Source organism: Adelges cooleyi, unplaced genomic scaffold (genome assembly GCF_023614345.1).
Source record: "Adelges cooleyi isolate 19-005CV unplaced genomic scaffold, UGA_ACOO_1.1 ACOO_flye_CR_arks_rails_tigmint_CR_PRNA_30, whole genome shotgun sequence".
NCBI lineage: Eukaryota > Metazoa > Arthropoda > Insecta > Hemiptera > Adelgidae > Adelges > Adelges cooleyi.
The window spans coordinates 10,407,605-10,432,470 of NW_026095971.1; the positions used below are offsets into that span (position 1 = coordinate 10,407,605).

At 27.9% G+C, this 24,866-nt stretch overlaps 2 protein-coding genes across 4 annotated transcripts; one reads left to right on the forward strand and one right to left on the reverse strand.

Annotated features, from left to right (window-relative positions):
• Positions 1-2,402: 2,402 nt before the first annotated feature.
• On the forward strand, positions 2,403-3,904 carry LOC126838504 (beta-1,3-galactosyltransferase 5-like). Its single transcript, XM_050572996.1, has one exon. The coding sequence runs from the start codon at positions 2,560-2,562 to the stop codon at positions 3,658-3,660; it is 1,101 nt and encodes a 366-aa protein (XP_050428953.1). The 5' UTR covers positions 2,403-2,559; the 3' UTR covers positions 3,661-3,904.
• A 426-nt stretch (positions 3,905-4,330) lies between these two features.
• Positions 4,331-24,677, reverse strand: LOC126838271 (microtubule-associated protein Jupiter-like). Of its 3 annotated transcripts, none has more exons than XM_050572572.1 (3): positions 24,428-24,677; positions 6,342-6,535; positions 4,331-4,780 (listed from the first exon to the last, which is right to left on the reverse strand). In XM_050572572.1, exons 1-3 carry the CDS (start codon positions 24,481-24,483, stop codon positions 4,632-4,634), a joined length of 399 nt encoding a protein of 132 aa, XP_050428529.1. In that variant the 5' UTR covers positions 24,484-24,677; the 3' UTR covers positions 4,331-4,631. The 3 variants fall into 3 exon arrangements, with proteins under 3 accessions (XP_050428529.1, XP_050428527.1, XP_050428526.1); XM_050572570.1 differs by lacking the exon at positions 24,428-24,677 and adding an exon at positions 14,713-14,887; XM_050572569.1 differs by lacking the exon at positions 24,428-24,677 and adding an exon at positions 9,236-9,373.
• Between the last annotated feature and the right edge of the window lie 189 nt (positions 24,678-24,866).

Below are 24,866 nucleotides of genomic sequence, written 5' to 3' on the forward strand. Positions count from 1 at the left end.
ACGCGTATTGCACTGCCGCCGCCAATGCTGAGCGTGCGTGTTGTGTTGTATTGTACTATGTATAGTAGTAGTAGGCAGTAGCGTATATCGTGCGTGCGCACGCCGTGTATATCGTACCTACTATTACATGCTCCGCAGCCAACCGCAGTGTGGCCAGTCGCCAAAGCAGTGCATTATGGCGCTACTGGCTGATATACTGTTGTAGCGTACACAATTTTAGGTCGCAGGGCCAAAATCGATGGCCGACTGACCCAAATTCAAGATAGATAATCATCGTTATTTTCTAAAACAAAGGAAATTATTGTTCAGTTGAACATTATATTACTAAGGGTAATTTCTACCTGATCTAGGAAAAGGCTACAAATTAGACAAGTCAAACATAATACAAACACTTTACTAATATGAAGTGTACATAATGATGAAAATAGTTTTTAAAAGTCTAAACAGCAGTACAGAAACTAGAAATTTTTAAGGGAATTGCATTAGTTATATTAATATAGAGGACGCAGGGGTGGATTTAACAATTTACCACCCCTATGATAAATTTAATTAGCCGCTCTTAACCTTAAAAAAAAATCACTTCTGTACAACAAAATTTCCTTACATGAAAATATTTTCTCGACATCTTGCAACTACTTTTCCATAGAAACAAAATTAAAAAAAAAACCGTTCTGATCATAGGCGAAGCACGATGCACTTCTGTAGAGGGGCTTTAGCGCTATAACAAAAATTGAGAACATACAGACTTGGGGGAATTCTCAGACCTGTGTATTATAAACTTAATAATAAAATTAATGTATTTTCATGGGAAGGCCTAAAGGAAAATGTTGGGTAGCCCCCACCCAACAACCCCCTTAGCCTCTCCCCTCCATTCTACGCTTATAGTTCTAATTTTAACGATGTATGTACCATATTTTGTATCTATTAAGAAAAATGTACATACAAATATTTATAATATTTACACAACACATTGACTCATAGGATTAAGTGCGGTTGGATCAAGTGAAGATAAGCATTTGGTGTTTTATGTGACAATAGAGTTCTGAGCTTCTAAACTAAAATGTTATGCATATCGGTAGAAAATTATGTTTCTTCTTAAAATTAGTGTTATTGTATATATTGTTAAAATTTAAGAACATTTTTATTCTGAGTTCCGTCTATAACTGCGAAAAAAGTACAATGGGTTTACTTGACGTTCAATGCTCACGTTAGTTCCGGAAGGCATAAATATGTTAGCTTTAATCTTTATATTTATTAGCTTCGATGTGGAGCTAAGATGATGTTTTTATTTTTTATTTTTGCATGGACCTACGATATCTTTTAAGCTACTGAACCGATTTTTTTGTGTAGCAACTCAATTGATCGGAAACCGTACCTGAAAGATACTTTATTAGGCCAAACATTTTAAAAAGTCAACCCTTTGAAAATTTTTTTTTTTAGATTTTATCAAAACCAAGAAAAACACCTAAACAATTTAAATATTCTTCAACTTAAAATTGCGATGCTCTACAACTTCTTAAAAATAGTCGAATTAGTTCTAAATGTTTATGGAATATTCTTTAAACATAGAACCTACTACCGATAAACATTGACAAACCAAAAAAATAAACCCTCTCCTAGAATGGATAGAATTTATTTCAGTTTTTCGAGCAGTTTTAGGGATTTACGTCTGAAACTTAGACCGCAGGTAAATCTATTAGAATGTTAGAATATTAGAATGGAACTATAACATATATAATTTTCTCAAAAATCTGTAGACAAAACTTTTTTTTTATTAAGGAAAAACCAAAAAATGGAAAAATTAAACTTTTACCGTAGTCAATTTCCAGGTTGCTATGTGTGAGGGAATCAACAGTCAACGAAAACATTTTTATTACACTGTTAATTATGATACATGGGTAACTATGTCAATTTGTAGTTTTAGTTATTAACATTGATTTATAATAGAGTATAGTTAAGTTTTATATTAGTTTCAATCGGATACTTGATGTTAGTGCACGTTATTTTTTTTTTATTCACTGCTAACATTTTGATAAAATATTATGACAAACATTAAAAATCTAATAGGTGTTGCACTACTGCTCGATGAAGAAGACTATTCTTAGTATAGCCTAGTAGTATACTTCCATCACTTAATTTTTGAGTAGCTCAAATATTGAGAAACAATGATCTAAGTGTTTTAATATTGCAGATATGAATTAAATCCTAATCATAATAGAGAAGTAAGAACAATCATTTTTGCAATAATATATTTATTTTAAATATCAAGTGCTAAACTAAAACGTGTACTTCTTACAAATATAGTAGGGCGTGATAAGGTAACCTACGCACTATTGGTCATTCGCAGAATGGTAGGTGTATTTTTTCCATTTTATGCAAAAGAGAAAGTGTATCCGAGTCTGCTTTAGGAATGTCGCAGAAATAGCTACGTCGTATAATACCAATAAATGTGTATTTAATAAACACTTTAGTTGAGATTTGACTAGCAAGTGGAAAATACTACAAGTCCGAAAATACAAATACGGTTTTAGATTGTTTTAGTAGTAGTGGCTATAATTAATGTTAAATAAGTGCGATGTTATCCGGTCGTGTATCAGTGATGCGGCTATCATTATTCCTATGACACTTAGTAAATATCAAATAATTATTATACTTCTTATCATTAATACGGCATCCTTTTTTTGGTGTTTTGATTACTTTTCATCGTTAAGCCCATTGTTAATTAAACAGCCAAAACCGTCCTCTGGTCACTTACTAGATTTATTTAATTTTCGTTACACAATTAATAGTAACGTTTGTTTATCATATTCCCCGATATTAGTTCACAGTCATGTTGAACATTTCAAAACGCGACAAGCTATTCGCCATGCATACCCAAAATCGATTCTTGATCAATTGGGCTTTCACTATGTTTTCATGGTAGGTAGACCAAACAACAGCGAGATTCAGTTACAGGTAGTAAACGAATCTTTTAAATTTGGCGACATAGTTCAAGGAAACTTTCAAGAAGCCTATCGAAATTTAACTTATAAACATGTAATGGCTTTAAAATGGTTCAGCGAGTATTGTAGACAGTCATCTTATATGGTGAAAACGGATGATGATGTAGCTGTTAATTTATTTAAACTAAATAATATTATAACCAAGAAGTACAGTTTAGCTGGTTGTGTTGTTAAATCAAAACCAATCAGGGATAAACATAATAAATGGTATATCAGTAAAGAAGAATTTAAAAATAATAATTACCCTACATTTTTATCTGGTTGGCTTTACATAGCCAGTAACACATCAGTTATCCAGTTGATACAAGCAATAACAACAGAAAAATATTTTTGGATTGACGATTTGTTTGTTACTGGATTCCTTGCAGATAGAGCAAAAATACAAAAGACTGATTTAAGATCAGAATTTGAATTAGATCCAGGTCCAATTTACTGTTGTGTTAATCAACATCAAAGGTGTAGGTTTTTAGTAGCTCCTACTGGTGATAATCATAGTTTACTTCAACAATACCCAAAGCACCTAATGGAATGCCAAGATCAACATTTGTCTTGTGATGCTTTCCGAAAATCTACAATACATCACTCATGTCTCGATTTATGGAAAAATAACATAACTTATGTACGAAGAGGTACACCTAAAATAGAAATTTTAACCTAATCTTCTATTAATAATGATCTATTATATGTTTGAACGGGCAGTTGTAAATGTTATCTATATTTTTTTTTATACAAAAAATATTAATTTTGTATAATTTAATAACAAGATATAATATTTACAGTTACCCCATTTGTTAATACTGCTAAAAGAATACAAAATGTGGGATAATTGTAAACATAACAAATATCTAACTTATGTATTAAAAGGTATTTTATATCCTAAAATTATGGTATTATAATGATTAAATTTAATATGAAGAATTTTTTCTATTTGATAAAATTTTATGGCGAAATTTTTCCGTTTGGTTGAACCATATTGAACCAATTACTTTTGTTATTTATTATAATATATATTTTAATGAAAAATATTACGAATATTCAATATTATGACCTTTATATATTGAAATTTTAAAAAAACTAAAAAATTAATAAAGCCTAATTACATGTAGACATGTAATTGAATAATAACAAACTGTTTGTTGTTTTATTTTATATTATTGTTTATTTATTGTTTCCATAACTATAAAACAATTGTTTATTTACCAGTAAGCCTTTATAAACGTATAAGTATAATAAAAATACTTTGAAAAATAATTTATAAAATGTACTTGTATAAAAAAAACTTAAGCTAAGTTCATGATAGTTTTGTTTTAACCAAAAATATCGCAAAATAAAAATAAAACATATTTTATTGTGTAAAAAAATATTGTTTTGTAGGAATAATTAGTTCACAAATATAATCGCTACAAAATTTAAGAATACAAATTTTTAAGTGTTTAGAAAATGACAATCCTTTTTTGAGTACTAAGTAGATCACCTTTGCTATTACCATAAAATTATTAACTATTTACTGACTTGTATTAATTAACCATCATTTAAGAAAATTATTAGAAGTCATCAATACATATATTTTTAAATACAAAGCGATGCAGATTGTGACAATAAAGTTGGTTTAGCGTAGTAAAAACGCTATTACCATAAACCAGAACTGTAGCCACCTGGTGGTACACGTGATTGTTTCTTTTGTTCTGGAGCCGGCACAGACTGAGCAGAAACATGATTGGCTGGAGTTGCTGCAGCCTTTGGCGCTTCATATCCTTCACCTGTTACAGGATTTCCATCTACAAAAAAATCATTATTTCTTATGAAGATTATAATTTTTCAACACATTTCATAATTATACTTATTTTAAAGAAATAGACTAAGGTAATACTACGGTGTAATTCGAACATACCATTGAATTTCTATACTAATATAAGCAATATACTGGCTACAGGCTACCGTATAAGTGATATTTATGAACACTTATTAAACTTGATTTAGTAAAAATGTATTGAAATATAATACTTGTTAAATACCTGTATGTACTATTTAGTGAGTTGAGCAAAACCCACTTAACATTAAAACAAGTATAAAAATAGATGCAAACAAAACTTTGCTTTAATATGTAATCAATCTTTACATTACAGTAAAAAATAGAATTAAATTTTAAAGTCAATAACTAAATGAAACAGGTCGATCACATATAAGGAAAATACTATTCTTATTAAAATTCTTAAGTGTATGAAGTGAAAAATATTTTATGATTATACCTTTTTTTTTTAACGAAGATCTTTGATTCTTTGAATTATAGTTCATTTCACCGCCACCATCATCAAGGTTATTAAAATTAGCTTCAAGCAATAAATCATAAAAAAAGCCAACACAAAATTAAGCATAGTACAATATGGAGAATTCACCTAAAAGGTTTATTTGAGTTGTAACGTACAAATTGCTCCCAATTTTTAGTAAAAAATATTTATAATAGGTTATGTATAAAAAAAAAAATGTTGAAAATAATGACTTTTTTTCAGTTTCAAAATATAAATTGATTATTCTTAACTAAATATATAACAAATAACTAGGAAATAATATTTTTTATTTTAAATACAAGGCTTTTAGAAATGAAAGGCTGCGGGGAAAAAAGATCAATGTCAATTTTCTTTCATTCTGAGAAAATCATGTTTTTAATTTCAAAATGGAATACATTTTGCCTGTATGCCTAAACTTCTGGTGGTTGATACTCTCGACTAATCAGTTTTTTCCCGGGTTCGAGCGCATAAAATATACAATACGTCAATACAAATAATTTGATACCAAAATCTCATTTTCAAAAAAATTTGACATTGATCTTTTTTCCCCCGCAGCCCTTCAAATGTATGAATATATTTTTTTCTGTGAAATAATTGAATACTTATTTTTAAATGTAAATGTTAATGATCAATAATAGTTGTAATGTTGAAGCTAAAAATATTATTTATTAGAGTTAGCATTAGGAAAACTTTAACGAGTCCAAGCGTAATCTACACACATGTCAGATTTAATGAAATTGAACTAATTAAAAAAATTTCATAATGTTAAAAAAAACCATGAACTGTTCAAATATGTCCAGCAAAAACATAAAATGCAAAAAATTAAATAATATATAATTTAACAAGAAATACACACTACAAAGTTAATAAAAATTATAGAATATATATAAAAGCAAAAGCTATCTTACCTTTAACTTCTGTGTTACCTAAATCACCAATAGTTTCTTCCGCTAGAAGACACTTACTAACTAGATGCAAAATTTGTTTGTATTTTAAAAGCAAACATAGCATGATATGCAGTTTTATTGTTGAAACAAAACTAATAAATTACCAGGCTTATCGACACTTCCATTAGTGGCAGCGGCAACATCAGCTGAACCATTTTTGTGTTGAGGTGACTGACCACCCAGAATGATGGAACTTTGAAGATTTTTCTGATTTCTACCACGATTATGCGGGTTCACTTCATCGCATGTAGTTGTACCAAAAATATCACTGCTGCCTCCACCAGGTGGTTTCAAAACTCTATTAAAAATTAAATAAACACTATTTATAATAATTAGACAACATTTTTAATTTGCAGTATGCTATGTTAAAACTAATATGAACCCCTAAAACACTTCAGTAAAGAATTTAGTAAAAAAAAAAAATTATATCTCCATTTACCTAGTTTGAATTAATTATATAAACTGTATTTTAAAATATTACTTATGTAAGATTTAGTTTGAAACCAATATTTAATTTAAGTTCTTGATTTGTGCTAATATTTTGATTACATGCATGCAAGCAGTAGATTATTTTATCACATTACTTAATAATTTGGCATTTATCATAATGATATTAACATTTTTTTTATAATTTAATAATCTTTTGTTTCTAATACCATTGATTTAGTATACAGATAAGCTGTGGTGCTGTATAATTTGCACAAGTACGGCGACTAATTTTATGTGCGATACCTGTCAACAGAGGTACCCGCCTCATAGTCAAGAACCATGACAAGAATACCTTTGTTGACGGCCAAGATCTCGTACAAAGTAGGTCGCCGTTCTTGTGTATATACCACTTATCTGTATATTAAAAAAAAAATGCCAATATTTTTTTCACAAGTAACACATTCATACAAATTAATTGTATTGGCTGTTAACAATTAACAGTAGTATTAATTTGTTTCAACACTAATATAGTGAGTATAACAATGGTTTTCTAAACATAGACCATATTTTATTAAACTCAGGTAACTTTACTAACAGAAACTCATGCTGGTGTAATAACAAATTTAATTTTTTTTTACTGCCAAATACTTAGGGATAGAAATGAGCTGCAATAAAAAATGAGTAGAACACAATAATGCAGTAACAAAAAAAAAAGAAAACTTTCTTAAACCTTGAAACAGCCAAGACTTATTTTAACCAACAACCAAATAAAATGGTATACAAAGCACTGGTAAATTCGTCACTTACTTATGGTAATTGCATAGGATGCAGTAAACAAATGTAATCTTAATAAATTAGAAATCGCCCCAAATAATATTTCGAGATTAATCTTAAATAAAAGATGCGATTAGCACGTCAAGAACCTATATGAATAATTTAATGTGCCATCAATTTAAGAACTTTTCTACAAAGCAGCTGTGATCTTTATAATATAGATTAACCTAGCAAGACCAATATGCCACAATTTTAACACCAGATGTAATTTAAATAATATTATTACCCCTTAAGTACGAAAATTAGTTTACCTAATTGGCATTTGCAACAAGCTGCAGAACATGTACTTGTTATAAATTGTGAACTATTTCCCATACTGCAATATATATATATATATTTAAATTTTGTGTTTTGTGTATTTAAATTTCTATAATACTAATTATTTTAAGTATTGTGTTCTAGAATTTGTGATTGTAATAGATAAAGACTTAATTGTAATAGATAAGATTCATGGGCCCCAGAGGAACATGCTCAGTGAGATCTATTTGTATCTATTTTGTAAATAAAAAATAATAATACCTAATTATTTAATAAAAATAATTGAGCCCCTTCACATTATTATTCTTTAGTGGAAAAAACTCAATTTACGATATAATATTATCAATTATATATATAAGGTGTGGTATGTAAACATTACAATAAGAAGGTTAGGCTAGCATAAACGGCAATAAAATTCATTTTTATAGCTATAAGAAAATAAATATTTCATACTTGAATTTTAATAACAATTAACAAATCAGTTAAAATATAAATGGACAGTATAATAGCATAATTGCAGGCAATATGACTGTAAATATGTTTTCAAAATTATTAATTAGTAAAATGGCTTGATTTCTAGTGGATTCTTAGTTAGTTAACAAAATTTATTCAAAAGGTATTCCAGGATTGAAACCAAGGGCAATCTATTCAATTACTTAACAAATTTTACAAAAATACATAATTTAGATAGGCATTTTGTTTTCCCGTTCTATAATTTTAAATTAAAATATGATAAGACTCCATCTGCCATTATAACCAAAATACCGTTGATGTTTCAATTCTGAAAAATTTGGAGAAAAACATTTCGAGGTAAGAGAAGTATATTTTAACTGAGATCTGACATAATATGTAAAACATATATTTCGTAAATCAATTAGAAGTTAGAATACACGTCATGAAAACTATATTAAATCATATAATATTTTTTATATAATTATGGTTTTCTTTTCTTCTACACAAGGTGTCTCACAAAGATTCGACAAATGAAAAAACTTCTCATCTATTGAATATTTTTAAGATTTTATTTTTAAAAATAATTGTTTCTCATTTTCGCTATAAACACCACGTTTTTTTGTACTTATTTGTTTTTTTTTTTTTTGTTACACTTTTTTAAATTCAAAATACCTATTTTAATAAGAATAATTTGCTGACAATTTTGAATAGTCGACTACCAGTTTTGGAGTTCTTTAAATTTCAAGTTTAGGACGGGAGGTAAAGTAACAAAAATAAATACAGTTAAGTTAGTAATAAAAACAGTTAAGTGCAATAAGAAACGAGTTGTAATTAACGAAAACGAGTATAAATTCATATTTAAAAAAAATCTTAAACATATCAATAGACTAAAAATTATTTAATTTGTGGGACACCTGTATAGGTACTTTTATAGAATCTACTTACTTTCAACGCTTAATTGGTTTTAATTTATTAACGAATACATTAGTAACTAAACTACAACCATAAGACTCATAATACTTGCCTGTTATGACACGGAGATCCTATAAATTCAGCACCCCAAAGATCATGACAAACTCCACCGGGAGGAGTTTTATTCACTTTACTATTTAATATAGACATAATAGCGTAGAGTTGTTTCAATTCGAAGACTTAACAGAAACTGATTACAAAAGTATAGAAAAGAAAGAAAATGAGTTATTTTAAACGTCACATAGTGGGTAGATGTAGGAAACTGGACGATATTTCAATGACCTCGCCATATTTGGAACATCAATAAAGTAGCGCCATCCTACACACAATATGTATGTGATGAAGTAATAATATTATTTAAAATGTTATAACTAATAAGGAATAAATTGTCGAGATTTTGGAAGATAAAATTTAATATTGAAAAAAGCAATGAATAGTATTAAAAATAAAATGTCAAGAACTGATAATATATAATGTAGATTTGCTTGATTAAATAATCAGTATAAATACCTTTTATTCATGTTGCCGAATATAAAAATTATACAACTATAAATAAAAGAGTTATGACAATGAAACTAAAAAAAAAACTGTTATGCTTGCTTGTAATACTACGAAAATCGTGTAAAGTTATGAATGATCTCGAATTTAATTATCCCACACTAAATTACATGTATCGTCTAAGAGATGGTACGAAATAACACACAACATTGTAGTTATGGCGACAGCAATTAAACAATGTACAATATTCACATTAGTAACTAAAACAACTACTGAACATTTTAGGACAAAAATATCCTGGTCAAGTAAATAACTACAACATTGGGTAAAGTTTTCTGTTAACTCAATTATATTGGGCTAAACAATTTAAATGAAGTATTTATTTATTCATACATATAACCCATTAAAATAAACAATTAGGTAATTAATTAACTAAAAAATATCGCTCAGAAAGCCCTCACAAAAGTAGAACATCATGGTAACAATATGGAACATATTATGAATTTTTACAAAAATAGAGCCTGTATCTGTTATAAAAGTTAAACAAATTAATTAAAGATAAAAAAGATAAGTACTGTAAGTAGCTTAAAGTAAATTTTAGCTAAATATTCATTTTTATTGAAAAATTGCCTACACAGTGCGCCTTGATACATGCTACCGTAGTCACCTAACACAAGACACAATAATAACTTGAACTCTTAAAATATATAAACTACACGTATTGTAAAAGAAATCTTTTTATAGGTCTTACAAAATTATTATTACTTTAAACACCTTGAATAAACACACATGGCTTATATTATTTGATAATAATGTAAGCCTGCATTGATAAACAGGCATACATTATCTTATTCACATCATATCCTTAGGCCACTGTTCTTTGAAAAAAAAATTAAATATCCAACAATTGCTAAAAAATAAAATATATAGATAGGTGACCCACGTTTACGTTCATTGACATTACCTATACTCTCCATACCAAAAGCGCAACACAACAGAATCGAAATGTACTGCATGTCCGACACACTCATTGAAATTCCAGTGTGGCCAATACAATTCTCCAACTAATTTAAAAATAATGTACTAGGATATACGTTTAGAAGCGCCATTTTCGTTATGACACGAAATCTAGAAGATAATTTTATTATAAAAATTATTATTATATTATATTGTAAATAGTAATAAAAAAACACCTATCACCTTTATTTAAACAAAATAATAATCTCATTTATAAAAAGCCAATACAGTAGGGTTGTTGCATAGCGCGCACAGAGGAAAATGGAACGGGGAAACTCACAGGTCTGTGACAGGATTAAACTATAATATGCTTAAGATCGTATTTTTAGTACTAGGGTGGATACGAATAGAGTTGATCATCGACCATGTGTTACGTTGTTTCTATCGGTAGTAATTTTTGAAAATATTACGCGATATATTATGTCACATGATTTATCAAACCAAATGTAAAAAAAAATACTTCTTCTATTTATCAATAAAAATTAGTTTTTGATGTGCAGGCTACAGCAAAAAGATGAAATATTCAATGTAGTATAAATGCAAGTGTCTCAAGATAACGCATGTAAAATAAAAATATGCTAAGCGGCCTGTTCAAATGACACTACTGATTGAACTTTTAATATTGTTTAAAATTTTAAATTATGTCATCATTGAAGTACTAGTGATCAAGATTAGGGACATTACATAATATAGTATTTATTATTTATTTAATGGGTACAAAGCCCTATAGAACAACCTTAGCAATAAATTACAATTTTAAACACAAGGAAAATCCGAATTATGAAATAACAGATAACGGTAATAATGAATTTAAAAGAAGCTTAGGCGCCCAAGCGCACCATACGGTAAACAGGATGGTTCTTACCATAATTAGCGTTATGAAACTATGTCATAAATAGTAATTTATAAATTAAAAATAATATTACTTTATTTTAATTTGACTTTTAACATTCGTTAAAAATTGTTAGCGATTAACAAGGAACAAAAATAATAAACATCAAAATACCGAGGTTATAATGTAGCATTAGTTTAATACTTTTGAAAAAATAAAATGCCTAACATAAATCGAATCATCTGACTTATATATATATATATTAGTTTACTTAAAATAACCTATAAACACTTGCAGTACATGGGAACAATTTATGATTTTATAAAATTGAAGTGTTTTCAATTTGCATTACTCCAATAAGTCATCATCAAAACCTATTGTTTCAAATTTAATTTCACTTACTTTGTTTAAAAAAGCTATATTTTGTTAACATTTTTACACCAAAAATATTTTTAAATTATAGATTGTTTTTCACCCTAAGACAGTGAAAGTATGGATAGACCATGTCTATTTACGGAACACAAAGTCATGGTTTTCATTTTGGAAGAGAAGAAGACTATTACATCTGTTTATATTTCTCTAAATTGGTTTTGTAATGTTATGTACAAAAATTGAAATATTATAATTACATTACGTATTAAAAAATCACAAATATTCAATACAAAAGCATAAAAGTTGGTGTAAAAAATACAAATATTATATTGACGTATAAATATAAAATACAATATTTATAATTTAAGTAAATAGTAATACAATAACATATTAATATATTTATATTATTATGAGTTCTGTTTATGAAAAGTTAAAAAAGTAACAAATTAAGAATTAAAAACCTAACTATCGTGGCCTAAGACTTTTTTTTAAATATTTATACATTATAGAAATTGTTTTTGTACTTTGTGGGTGTGGTAGCAACGATAACATTACTTGGATATTTTAGATTAGGAAAAGTTACTGTCTGTGTAACGGATGACAACCCTCTAATAGATCAAACATTTCCTTCGAAAAACACAACGTTGTTTAGAATTATAAATTAGAATGCAATGAACCGTTTTTTATCTGTTAACTTTCCTGTAGGAAGTCACGTGCTGCATAGTACGATGATTCCTCTTTTATCATCTATAATGTTTAGTGATCCGTACACATAGGAAATTCAAATGGGCTTATAGCGCCGGAACTCGCACACCTTTTCTATTCAGTGGTGGATTTTGATTTTGACAAAGTATAAACTATTAAAAATTAATAATGATGAACATTACTATAATTCAGTTAGAACGAAATAACCCGGTACATAACGGTATTTCACAAAAGAAAATATATGAATTATATAACTGACACCACTTGGTATCTGTACCAGACACGGACCATTACCCCTAGTATATTACTTTCATCAAATAAAAAATTTGCATGCTTACAGTAGTACAACATTACCCTTTATTCAAGAGCAATTTTAGTTTTAAATATCTATTGTAATAAAAATTTTATTGGTAAAATCAGTGAGTTCATCCACCACCGAAACACGAATTTTCTCTTGGGACAAGGAATATGAAAGTGTAGCAAATCAAACAAGAAAAATATGTGTAGTAGTAAGATTAAAGAAAGTACTTATTGAATATTATTAAGACACATTTTTAATAGTGAAATTAAAGTGAAAATATGTAACGACATTCTCACAAAAATGTCTTTATAAAATAACCATGTTGGTTCTTAAGTTTTTCACTAAAATACCTAGTATATTATCGGATTCTATTTTTAAATGTTTGTAATTTACCACTAGAAAAAACAATTAGGTATAAGTTAACTAATCATTTTGAGTTTTTATACAGTTAATTAATGCCCTATAATTTGTATTAATTATTCTATTTTTTTTATCATTTATGTGGGACATAAACATTATAATTTACGTATACAATATAATAAAGTGGGTGGTCAAACTTGCTAATAGTTTACTTTTAAGCTCCAATTACTACAGAAGTAGATAATTATTTCAAGACATAGTTTAATTGCGCGAATCATTTTTTTCATATAATACTAGTATAGTATACAAAATAATAAAATCGTGTGTACCGGTCCGTAGAAATATTAAATTTGAACGTTTTATATATTAGTTGCTATGAAAACTAATAATTGCATATTTAATAATGAAGAAGAAAGATTCGTAATTAACCTAACGTGAAAAATTGAGGACATAAAATTAAAGTGACAAGCATACAAATTTAACGTTGGTTTAAAAAGTATTTTACTTCAATATCGTTAACAAAGCAGTAAGAATTCATGATTATTTAGTATTATTTTAACCAAATTGATTTAATTAAAAAATTTAATTTAGGTGAGTTTCTAGCAAGATAAGTGCAATAAATAATGAATTAAGTAATAAATTATACTTTTGTACAAGACAACAAGTAAATAAAATTATGTATCAACATTTCCAACACAGTTGTATTATTTTACATATATTTTGAATAGGTATTTATTAAAAAAAGACTATTTTCAGTTTGAACTATTTTACTCTTCATTCCTTGTTGTTTAAAGATCAACCATCATACTATTATTTAAATACCATTAGTTGAAAAAAAAATGAAGAACTGTTGTTAATGGTTTTTCTATAATTAGCCAAAACAAAAAAATCTGTGACATAGGTTCTCCATAACATATTTTAATACAGTTGATCACTAATTGTTTGTTAAAAAATAAGCGTATCCTAGACATGGGTACCTTTTAACATATTATAAATATTTTAAAATTATTTTATACGAATCTAAATGGTAAAATTCGTAAGATCTTTTAAAAACAAAACGACGTGTTTATATAAGAAGATAAATAATTTGCCAGTTATTAGCTTGCTAAAATAAATATGCGACTTAGATCCCTTTTAATAAATTCCTATTCATACATGTTATAAATTGAACACCCCAAACTACGAGGAATTAAATTATGTTTATATGCCAAACTTTAAAATAATATCAAATTAATTTTAACAACAATTTGGTTCCCATATAACATTTTATAGTAAGCACTTAAGTACACATACACTGAAAATAAATATTAAAATAGTTAAATGTTGATAATTAACAATTTATTTTTTTAACAAAATACTCTAAACCGGGGTATATAAATTAAGTAATTTCTAAATATTAAATATTATAAGATTATATTTTTTAATATATTATTATATTATTTACTTTTTTTTCCCGCATCCTACATTGTCCAACTCAATGTGTCTGTAGGCCGCATAAGTAGCCATAGCTTGATAAATGAAAAAATTAACTATAGAAGGGACACGTCAACCGTAGAAAACTGACAATGCACGACTGCGCCGGTGTAAGCCACTCTTGTGCGTTCCCGGTGTGTGGTGGTATCGTAGTTACGGGTATAAAATCGGCGTCAGACTGCATGCAACGTTACACCTTCTGCATGCCGGACCCATTGAAATACAGACCAGACTTCCTAACACCAGCCTATTCTTAATAAAAAAAAACTATGTCCACACCACACCGGATTTACACTATTTTAATATTCACTACAAGAAGCCGTATAACTGTTTAAATAGCAACACGACACGGAAACGGTCATATAGAATTAGGAAGCTACCCAGGTAGCAATATTGAAGTAGAGTTTAGCTACTACTGATCCATACAATCTATTAATAGGAAAATTACATTCATTACTATTCACCAATATTTCAATTGTAACATATTCGTCTGATATGGAAACCAATACGACTAAATTCTGGTGAAAATGTCTCTTCTTATACTTCAAAACAGTCATTCCACTCTATCACATTGAAATTATTAGAAAGTTGATAAAATGATGATAAAATAGATGACATTTAGGACAAATGAACTACTTCAATTGTTCAAGATGACAAGTTAACGAAAATATTTTTCTTCAAATTTATAAAGTATCAATTTTTACAGCCTTTTCAAAATTTTTAAGATTTATCTTGATATATAGTTTATTAATTGACTTCTTTTATAATTATAGACAAAATTCTGTCTTGACAGTAAAGTTTCTCTATTGTTAATGCTTTTTATCTTCAATTTTAATACGTTTAGTTTTGAAATTTAAAGATATGCTACAGAAATAATATAAATTGTGTGTAAATACATAATCCAAATTTCAAAAATTTAATTAGAACTAATACTTAATAAAAAAATATACCCGTGATAATAAATATCATAATATTTAAACAATTTGTTTGTACATTTCCTATACGCACCTTCATTGTTTTTATGCTATCGTAAAATTGTTATTTTCATTTTAGTTAAATTACCAAGGTTTATTCAAGGTTTTTGGTTTAACACATTATACTGCGGGAGCAACCGGATCATTCATTCTGAATTAGAAATTACTGATGGATGACAAATCCTTCATAAATAAATACATGGTTCATTGACCATTCGGAACTTGTCACATAACCGTTACATTGTGATTATTTTAAACATACCTTCGAATTTAACTACTAAGTTTTAAATACTATAAAGACTTCAAAAATAATAATAAACAATTAGTGTGTGAAATCATAATATTGTGGGATTAGTTACATTGTAAACAATTATGTGAATTACGACCTATTGAGACAAATACAATTTTTGAATTACCTTTTAGTATTGATGTTATCATCTTAGATTAATAATTGATTTCTCAACAAATGTAAAAAAATGACCACGCAGAACGTTTCTCTTTACAGCCACGGATAATAGATATCATAAAAAACAGAATAATAGGACAACTATTTTCATGTTATAATTCTTCGACTTTAAAACTTTAAAACTAGTATAGTAAAGAATAAAGTATAAAAAAAAAAACCTTAAGCAAAAAAGAAAATTTAGCGTGCACGCGCATTTTGGTAGCAATGTAGTCATGTTTTTTTAATAATATTTATTTAATGTCTTAATTTTATTAGGTAAATAATTTTATCCAATAGTTGTATTTTTTTTATAACTAAATTTCTTGATTTCAAAAGCAAAGTTTAAGCGAGTAAAGAGCATTAACCGGATGCATTTTATATATGGTACTATAAAGTACCACCCAGAAATTATTATTATTATTATTTTTTAAAAGCTTAAGTAATAAGCAGCTTTTTTAGTTTTTACAGTGTTTAATGTTTTATTTTTTTTCTGTAAGTAAAATTAGGAACAATTGTAGTGGGGAAGCGGAATGGTATGGGTGATCCATAATGAGTAACCACTAAATAACCTAGGTTGTCAAACCATTCCGGATCAAGTAGCAATGGACGCAGCTTAACTTTAAGTACCGAGGTTCAACCAAGGTAACAACTGGGCCACGGTATGCCTCTAAAATTAAAGTTTGTTCTACTATGTTATTTATTTTTCACTCGATGACGCGTCTTTTATTCGTTTTGATATCTAGATCATTTTAGGCACGAACAATCAAATCTAAACCAGAACGGTCATCACATTCACTCTTTTGTCCTCGGACACCTAGAAGATATCCACATAATATGTCATTTTATGCCATCGACCTCAGTAAGGAAGACAAGTATTTTAAAATAAGAAAAATTATAACTGATTAATACATCTTTAAGAGGGAAAACTACTTAGAGATAGTCTCTTGATATTATATAGTACATATTTTTAAATATTATAATAAAGGAATTAAATCATATTTTTGACAAACAAAATTGAAATTTAAAACGATTGTCTGTTTTAGAAAGCAGTAAAGAAGTTTTTATAATTTCTTTATTCTATTGATGTTTCTTTACTTAGATAAGTTGTCAATAATCCGAAGATGTTTTGAAAAGCCCGACCCAAGTAATTTTGTTGGGTATGCATAAACCCAATAAGCCCCATATTTTTGGATAAATATCAAGCAATTACTGGGCATAAAAAATTAAAAAATATGAAGTTTTTCTTTATTTTTAACTACAAATGACATTGTATTATTTTTACTATTTAAATAGAAATCAAAACAGATTTAGAAGGGTTTAATGTAGTACTAATAACTAATATTTATTTATTAAATAAGTTACAAACTTATTTGATTTGTTTTAAAATAATTTTAATTATAAACATGGTAACTATTAATTTTTTAAATAAAAAATGTTATTAAAACTATTATTAATATAACTATCTTGTACATGTAATAGAAAATAAGTGTAGTTTTTCAAGATCTGAGAAAACAACACACTAGTGTTGTCCAGCAAGATGATTACCAAACCCCTTTATCAGGACTAGAGACCCATTATTCATGGTCCATAATGTTCCCATGATGATGAGTGCGTTTTCATTATCTCTTTTTAATGGGATACAATGCGCCTTAGATATGACTGCCTATTGGTAACGGTTCTTATTGGACAAAGAACAAAAACTGCTATTACACTGGGTTCTGTGAATTGTATTTTTTATGCTTGTGGTTCTACATTAGGGACAACAACCTATGCTGTACATCTTAAGTTTGTATAGGAACCTCCTATTTATGTTTTTCATTCAAATATGGAGACATATTATAAAATCAAATAACTAACTATAATAATTTTTAAAAATGTCTTATAGTAACAAAATATTTTATAAAAGTATCTGAAAAGCTAATACCACTAATACAGTTAATACCATTTTTTTTCGTATCACGAGATATACGCATTTTATAAAAAAAAACTGACCCTTCAGTTAGAGCTAATACATAATTTTAAATTACATAATAAACGAGTAAATAATTTAAACCAAAAATCAAAACACAAAATATTATTTGATATTTATATAATAATTTATTACTATAAAAAAAAATTAAAATATGTTATATTAATACCTATATGAAAAGCTATTCAGATAGAGCTAATACTATTTGTTTTATCATACTAGATAATCAAATAATGATTATACATCATAACAGCTCATAATTTTTTTAACCTTAGTTATGTAAATGTTAGAAAAAACTGACTAAAATAACTACATGAAAGCTATTCAGATAGAGCTAATACTATGTTTTTATCATATTAGATAAACAAATAATGATTCATCATAACAGCTCATCATTTTCTTAAAGTTTAAACCTTAGTTGTACAGGGTGGCCCAAAATGATTTGACAAATGAAATAACTTTTGTTCTAGTGAATTTTTTTAAAAAATAATTTGTACTCATTTGCGTTGTAATCACCGCGGTTTTTACTGCACTTACCTGTTATACGTTTTTATATAATTTTTTTTTTTTTATATAATATTGTGACATTTTAATTGAAAAATTCAAGATAGCCATTTTATTAAGAATAATTTGCTGACAATTTTGACTGGTCGATAACCAGATTTGGTTAAGTATTTTCTAACTAAAGGTTTAAGGGTAGGGTGGGAGATGGAGTGCGGTAGAGAAATGCGCGAAGATAAAATAAGCTCTACGCGCTTACTTTACCGCACTCCACCTCCCATCCTACCCTTTAACCTTTAGTTACTTAGAAAATACTTAACCAAATCTGGTTATCGACCAGTCAAAATTTTCAGCAAATTATTCTTAATAAAATCTTGAATTTTTTAAATTAAAATGTCACAAAAAAAAAAAAAAAAAATGTACATAAAAAAGTAAAACCGGTACAAGTGTACAAAATGAGAATAAATTATTAAAAACAAATTCTTAAAAATATTCACTAGGACAAATGTTATTTCATTTGTTAAATCATTTTGGACCACCATGTATACATTTTAGAAAAAACCGACCACTCAGTTAGAGCTAATACATAACTTTTAATCATTATCTAATAATAATATTACTATCCAGCAATAATTCATAGTATTACATTTCATCACAGTAGGTCCACATTTTCTCATAAAAATATTTTCTATTGATTAATAATTTTAAATAATACACCTGTTAATCCAGGTCAAAATAGTGCTATTATAAAAATAGAATAGTCTACCCACTAAGATAAGATTTTTTTTTTCAAATTTAAAAAAATATGTTTATCTGGCACAAGCCTAAAATTCAGTACAAAATATTGTATAAATTAACAACTGAACTAAAATTTAAGTAAGGTTACTATATAAAATGTAGATAGTTAAGTTATAAAATATAAAGGCACTTTTCATTACAAAAATTATACACTTTTCAGTATAGCATAATCACAATTTTTGGCAGCAACGCTATCCATCATAAAAAAAAAGCAGTAGTAGTAATATAGTGTAGTGAAAGAAAGACAATTTTTTACATCTTTTATAATTAACATGTTCTTCAAAATTACTTTATTTTTTACTTGAATTAAAATTAAGTAAAATTAAAAAAACCTTATTTTTAATATTGGCGATGAAAATTCTATAAATAAAATAATATGCATAATCTGATTCCCTAAAAAAATACATATTTTGATTTTTGTGGTATTGGTACTTTTTGATTTATGAAAGAAAATCTAAACCATTTTACTAAAAATTGGTTTTTAGACTTGTAGAGGAATTATTTTTAAAAACATTTTATTTTTAACTATGATTCTAAACACCAAGACGCTAATTTTGTGAGGCATTATGAGAATGATTTTATTCTAATATGCTTATACTAACTAATAATGAAAAGTGTATTTTTTTTGTGGTCACAATATATTTTAACATATTATTTTTTCATTTTTTAATATTCTTTTACTGAACTATATATACTCCACAAGTTTAGTTTATCTTAAGTTTTTTTTTTAATTTCAATTATATTTTGTTGATAATTACCAAATATATTATTTAGTATAAATAATATATAAGGGCAGCCGCATAGCGGAGTGTAATAAACCGGCAGTGTACTAACGTACGGTCGCTGATTTGAATATCGGCCACTGGTAGTTTGTTACTCCGGGCAGGTAGCTCGGGGAGAAATGGCCACCTGTACCTCGCTATGGGGCCAACTTGTTTAGTAGTGTTAGTTTGGCAGCCAGCTATAAGCCCAAAAATTCCAAATCTAAACCGTCTAAGCCGGTGGGAATATAATGGACGTTAAACATAAGAGAGGGATTATTTAGTATATATATTAGCATTTTACAGTTACCATAATAGTAAAAACCAAAATAAATTTAACATAATAAATTATATATAATTTATAAATATATTTATTTATATAGAATATTATACTATATAATATTCTAGCAAATCAATATAATATAATATCAAAACATCTTCTTCTTCTTCGGTAAACTCGGCCACTAGGACCATCCCGACATACATCCTTGCCTCCAATTTTCCCTATCCGATGCCTGTATCTTCCAATCTACCCCTCCTCCTAACGCTTTCACATCATTTCTTACTACGTCCTCCCATCTCAGACGTGGTCTTCCCAGCGGTCTTTTCCCAGTAGGGTTTTCTTCTAGTACTATGCGTATGAGTGGGTTTTGGCTACGCCAAGCATGCCCAGCCCACAGCAATCTTTTGTACTTTATTGTTTCGAGTATACTGGGTTTATGGAAGAGCGTTTCTAATTCATCGTTTTTTCTTATTCTCCACTCACCACTTAGCATGTCCTTTACTGGTCCAAAAATCTTTCTCAGTATTTTTCTTTCCAGAACTAAGAGTTTTCTTTCATCACTTTTCTTTAATGGCCATGTCTCAGCTCCATAGGTAATTACAGATCGTATTAATGTGATGTATAATTGTACTTTTAAATCCCTTGTAAGTGATCTTGATCCCAGTAATTTCGCAAGACCATAGAGGCATTTATTTCCTGACTGAATTCTTGCCCCTATTTCTATTTCAATTTCATTTCTCTCTGAAAGTATAGACCCTAGGTACTTGAATTGCTTAGTTCTTTAGAAATTTCGGTTGTTAATGTTAAGAGTTGGATATAGTCTTATGGTGTCTCGTCTTCCTACTACCATATATTCCGTTTTGTCCTCATTAATATGAAGTCCAACTTTCAGTGCTGCTTTCTCCAGCCGATTTAATAAAGATTTTAGTCCGTCTTGTGATTCCTCCATGATCACCAGATCATCTGCATAAGCCAGTAGTCCTATGGACGATTTCTGAAATTTGACTCCCTCTTGCGGTGTAATATTCATCTCCCTTATTACTTTCTCTACTACTATATTAAATAAGATTGGTGACATAGCAACTCCCTGTCTTAAACCTGATTTAACTGGTATTGGGTCTGTAGTTATGTTTCCAACCTTAACTTTGACAAATGTTTCCAAAATGCTTATCTCAACCAGTTTTATAAGCTTGTCCTGAAAGTGGAATTCCCTCAAGATATTGATTTCAAAACATCTATACATAAATAAAATTGAAGTGTCTGTGTCTGTTTGTCTAGGCTTATTTTCAAAATTAAGCCTCAGAACATATTGTGATCGTGGTTGACCTAAATTATATCACATTTGCGATATAATTTAGGTGGTATAAAATATAATTTATGTATGCAAATAATAATAATAATATACTATTTATTATTCCATAATTCTAATTATGTTTTAAAAACCTTAAGTATTTTTTTAGTTTTAGATTACTTCAAGTAGTTTATGTTTATATGATTGTTCGGACTAATCTTCAAAATGGCTGAACCGATTTTGAGGCAAATAAAGTCAAAGATAACAGCTAGTATATTAATAAAAAGAAGTCCTGTTTGGCACTGTACAGTAAATTTTCTCCACAATACAGAACATTGGTAACTACTATCATGATAGCTTTGATGCCTAGCTAAAAGGTTTTGTTTTTACAATGATGCGTTTTTATTTTTTATGTCTGGACCCACAATATCTTTTAAACAGATTTCTTCACGTAGCAACTTTAAATATCAGAAATCAGACTCAAGAAGAACTTTTTAGGACAAAAATTTGAAAAGTTACTCTTGGACCTTCAAAATTGAGAAAGGCAGCTAAAAAATTAACATATTTATTAACTTAAAATTACAGTACTTTAAATTAAATTTAAAAAAAAAAACAAATTAGTTCCAAATTGGTATAGAATTTTTTTTACATAATGTAATGTCAATAACCAAACAAATATCACGAATTCTTTCCTCTAGAAGGCTAGAAACTTTTTCTTTATTTCTCATTTTCAAGCTAAGTTTATACCTTTAGTTCTGAAAATTAGACTGAAGGTAAATCTAGAGTGAGGCTGTAATATATACAATTATCTTTAAAATCTGTAGTGAAACTTTTTTTTTTAATTAAGGAAAAAAAAATGGGGGGGGGGGAATAACATTTATGATTGTAGAACATTTCTTAATTGCTATATTACAGTAAATCAACAGTTAACTGGTATCCGAAAAATATTTTCATTATGTTGTTATTTATGATATATGGGTAACTATGGTGACAAATTACTGTAGACAGACGAGCAACACTTAATTGTATCCATCCTAATACTAAATACACGCATCAAAAAGTTTACTTGAAGGTTATTTTATCACTTTTAGTTAAAAAAGCTCCTACAGATCTGTGTCCTTCCTCATTCCAATATTCTCTGTTAATATTATGCCAGGTCCACGCAGAGCGAACAATATTAAAACAAAACAAAAACACAATGTTTTTTGACAATTTCCAATTTTGTTTTTTTCAAATATTTACTCTAATAATAAAAAATTAATTATATTTAAAAAAATAAGCTATCTACATAAGTCATAACACATGTACAATTTTTATTTTAACACCTTCAATATTTTTAAACATGGACATGTTTTTTGGCCAGAATTTGTGACTAATTGTTTGTATGAAATAAGACTTGTTGGCCGAGTCGGTTGTGTTTCTCACGACCAGTTCTATCCCCAACCTATTATTCTCTAATTATTAACTCTCTTATCAATATTAACATTGTAAACATTATAAACACAGTGGATTGTGTTTCATTAATTACAAGACATTTATTTAGGCAGGTCATCTAGTATATCAAGGAATAAACAAAAACATACCTATGATTTACTGTTATTCCGCGTAGCGAAGAAAATGAGATTTTTTTGTTAAATTGGTTTTTGTATTTTATTAAAATGTTATCAGATAGAATTTTAAGAAGCAATAGTAATATTTAACAATCAGTTATCATTTTATAAATGTCTGAATGATCCTATCAATTTTGAAAAATTGTGTGTAGGTTTACCCACATAACTTAGGGTGTGGTTGTTCTAAGCATTAACTATTGTTGTACAAAAAATTTAATTTTTCTTTAAAAATATAAAAATAGCATATAATAAGTTATGTTAATATGATTTATTTTTTATTTGAATTATACTTCATAATACAAGTCTAAATTTGTTATATTAACTATATATTAGTTATAACATATACAATAGAACTTGTATAGTTTTAATCTTCATTTCTCAATTTTATGTCGAAATGTAGAAATTAAATCAAATTAAAAGAAGTATTCCTCGTGGAAATTTGTTTATTATTAAGTAGGTATTATTACAATTTCAAAAAACAGTATCTTCTCAGCTACGCATTGGAGTTAAAATAAAACAAGTATCGGTGTAATTACCCACCTATTATCAGATACTGATTTGTGTTCAACAAACAAAATATTATTTATTTGTGTAGTGTGTACATGAACAGCTGCAAGACAACATTAGGATAAATTAATTACCTATTATAAATCTGAAAATATTGTTAGTTATCTAATTAATCTCATATTTTATAAATAAACTTCTAAATGCTTCTAGTATAGAAAAAATGTATTCTAATTAGTAAACTAGGAATAAAGTAAAAATATACAATTTATACGGCCACTATCTAAAAATGTGCAATAGAATGTATTTAATATACAAGATGGTGTTTATCCAAATCATCCTTTGTTCCGCTTTTTAGCGGGAAAACTGTTACAATTTATAAGTTCAGGAAATACCAAGTGTTATAACTGCATAGTATATGTTTAATAAAAAACGTGACGGTTTATTCATACATACGTAAACCTGGTTATAACGTTTATTGTCTGTTAAAAAGTAATTATCCCTTAAAAAAAAAAATTTCGAAATTAAATAAACGTGTTTTATTTCTTACCTGCTTGTGTTTTTCTTAATATCGCCAATGCCAACGTTGAAGTTTGTAGAAGTCATTTTTATATTCGTTTTACTAATAGATTGTTTAGAATGATAATTTATTTAACTGGTTTATAAAGTGAACAGGAGCGTTGGTCGACCAAATTAAAAAATACTAAAAAGCTTAAAGCAATAACTATAAAATATTACCTTTTACCAAATACCAACGGCCAACAGACCAACCCAGTAGTTAGTAGTCTGCTCCAACTAATCTGAGCAATGGCCAATCACATCATTCATCGGCATCGGTTCACCGATCCTTGCTACCACGGTTAGCCAGTTATAAGTTATCAACCGTGGTCAATAATCTAGTTAGCACTGCACAGGCTATGCCAGTTGCCCCCATTAGCCAATGATAATCGCGCACAGAATAAAGCAATCAGAATGGGCACTGATAACAA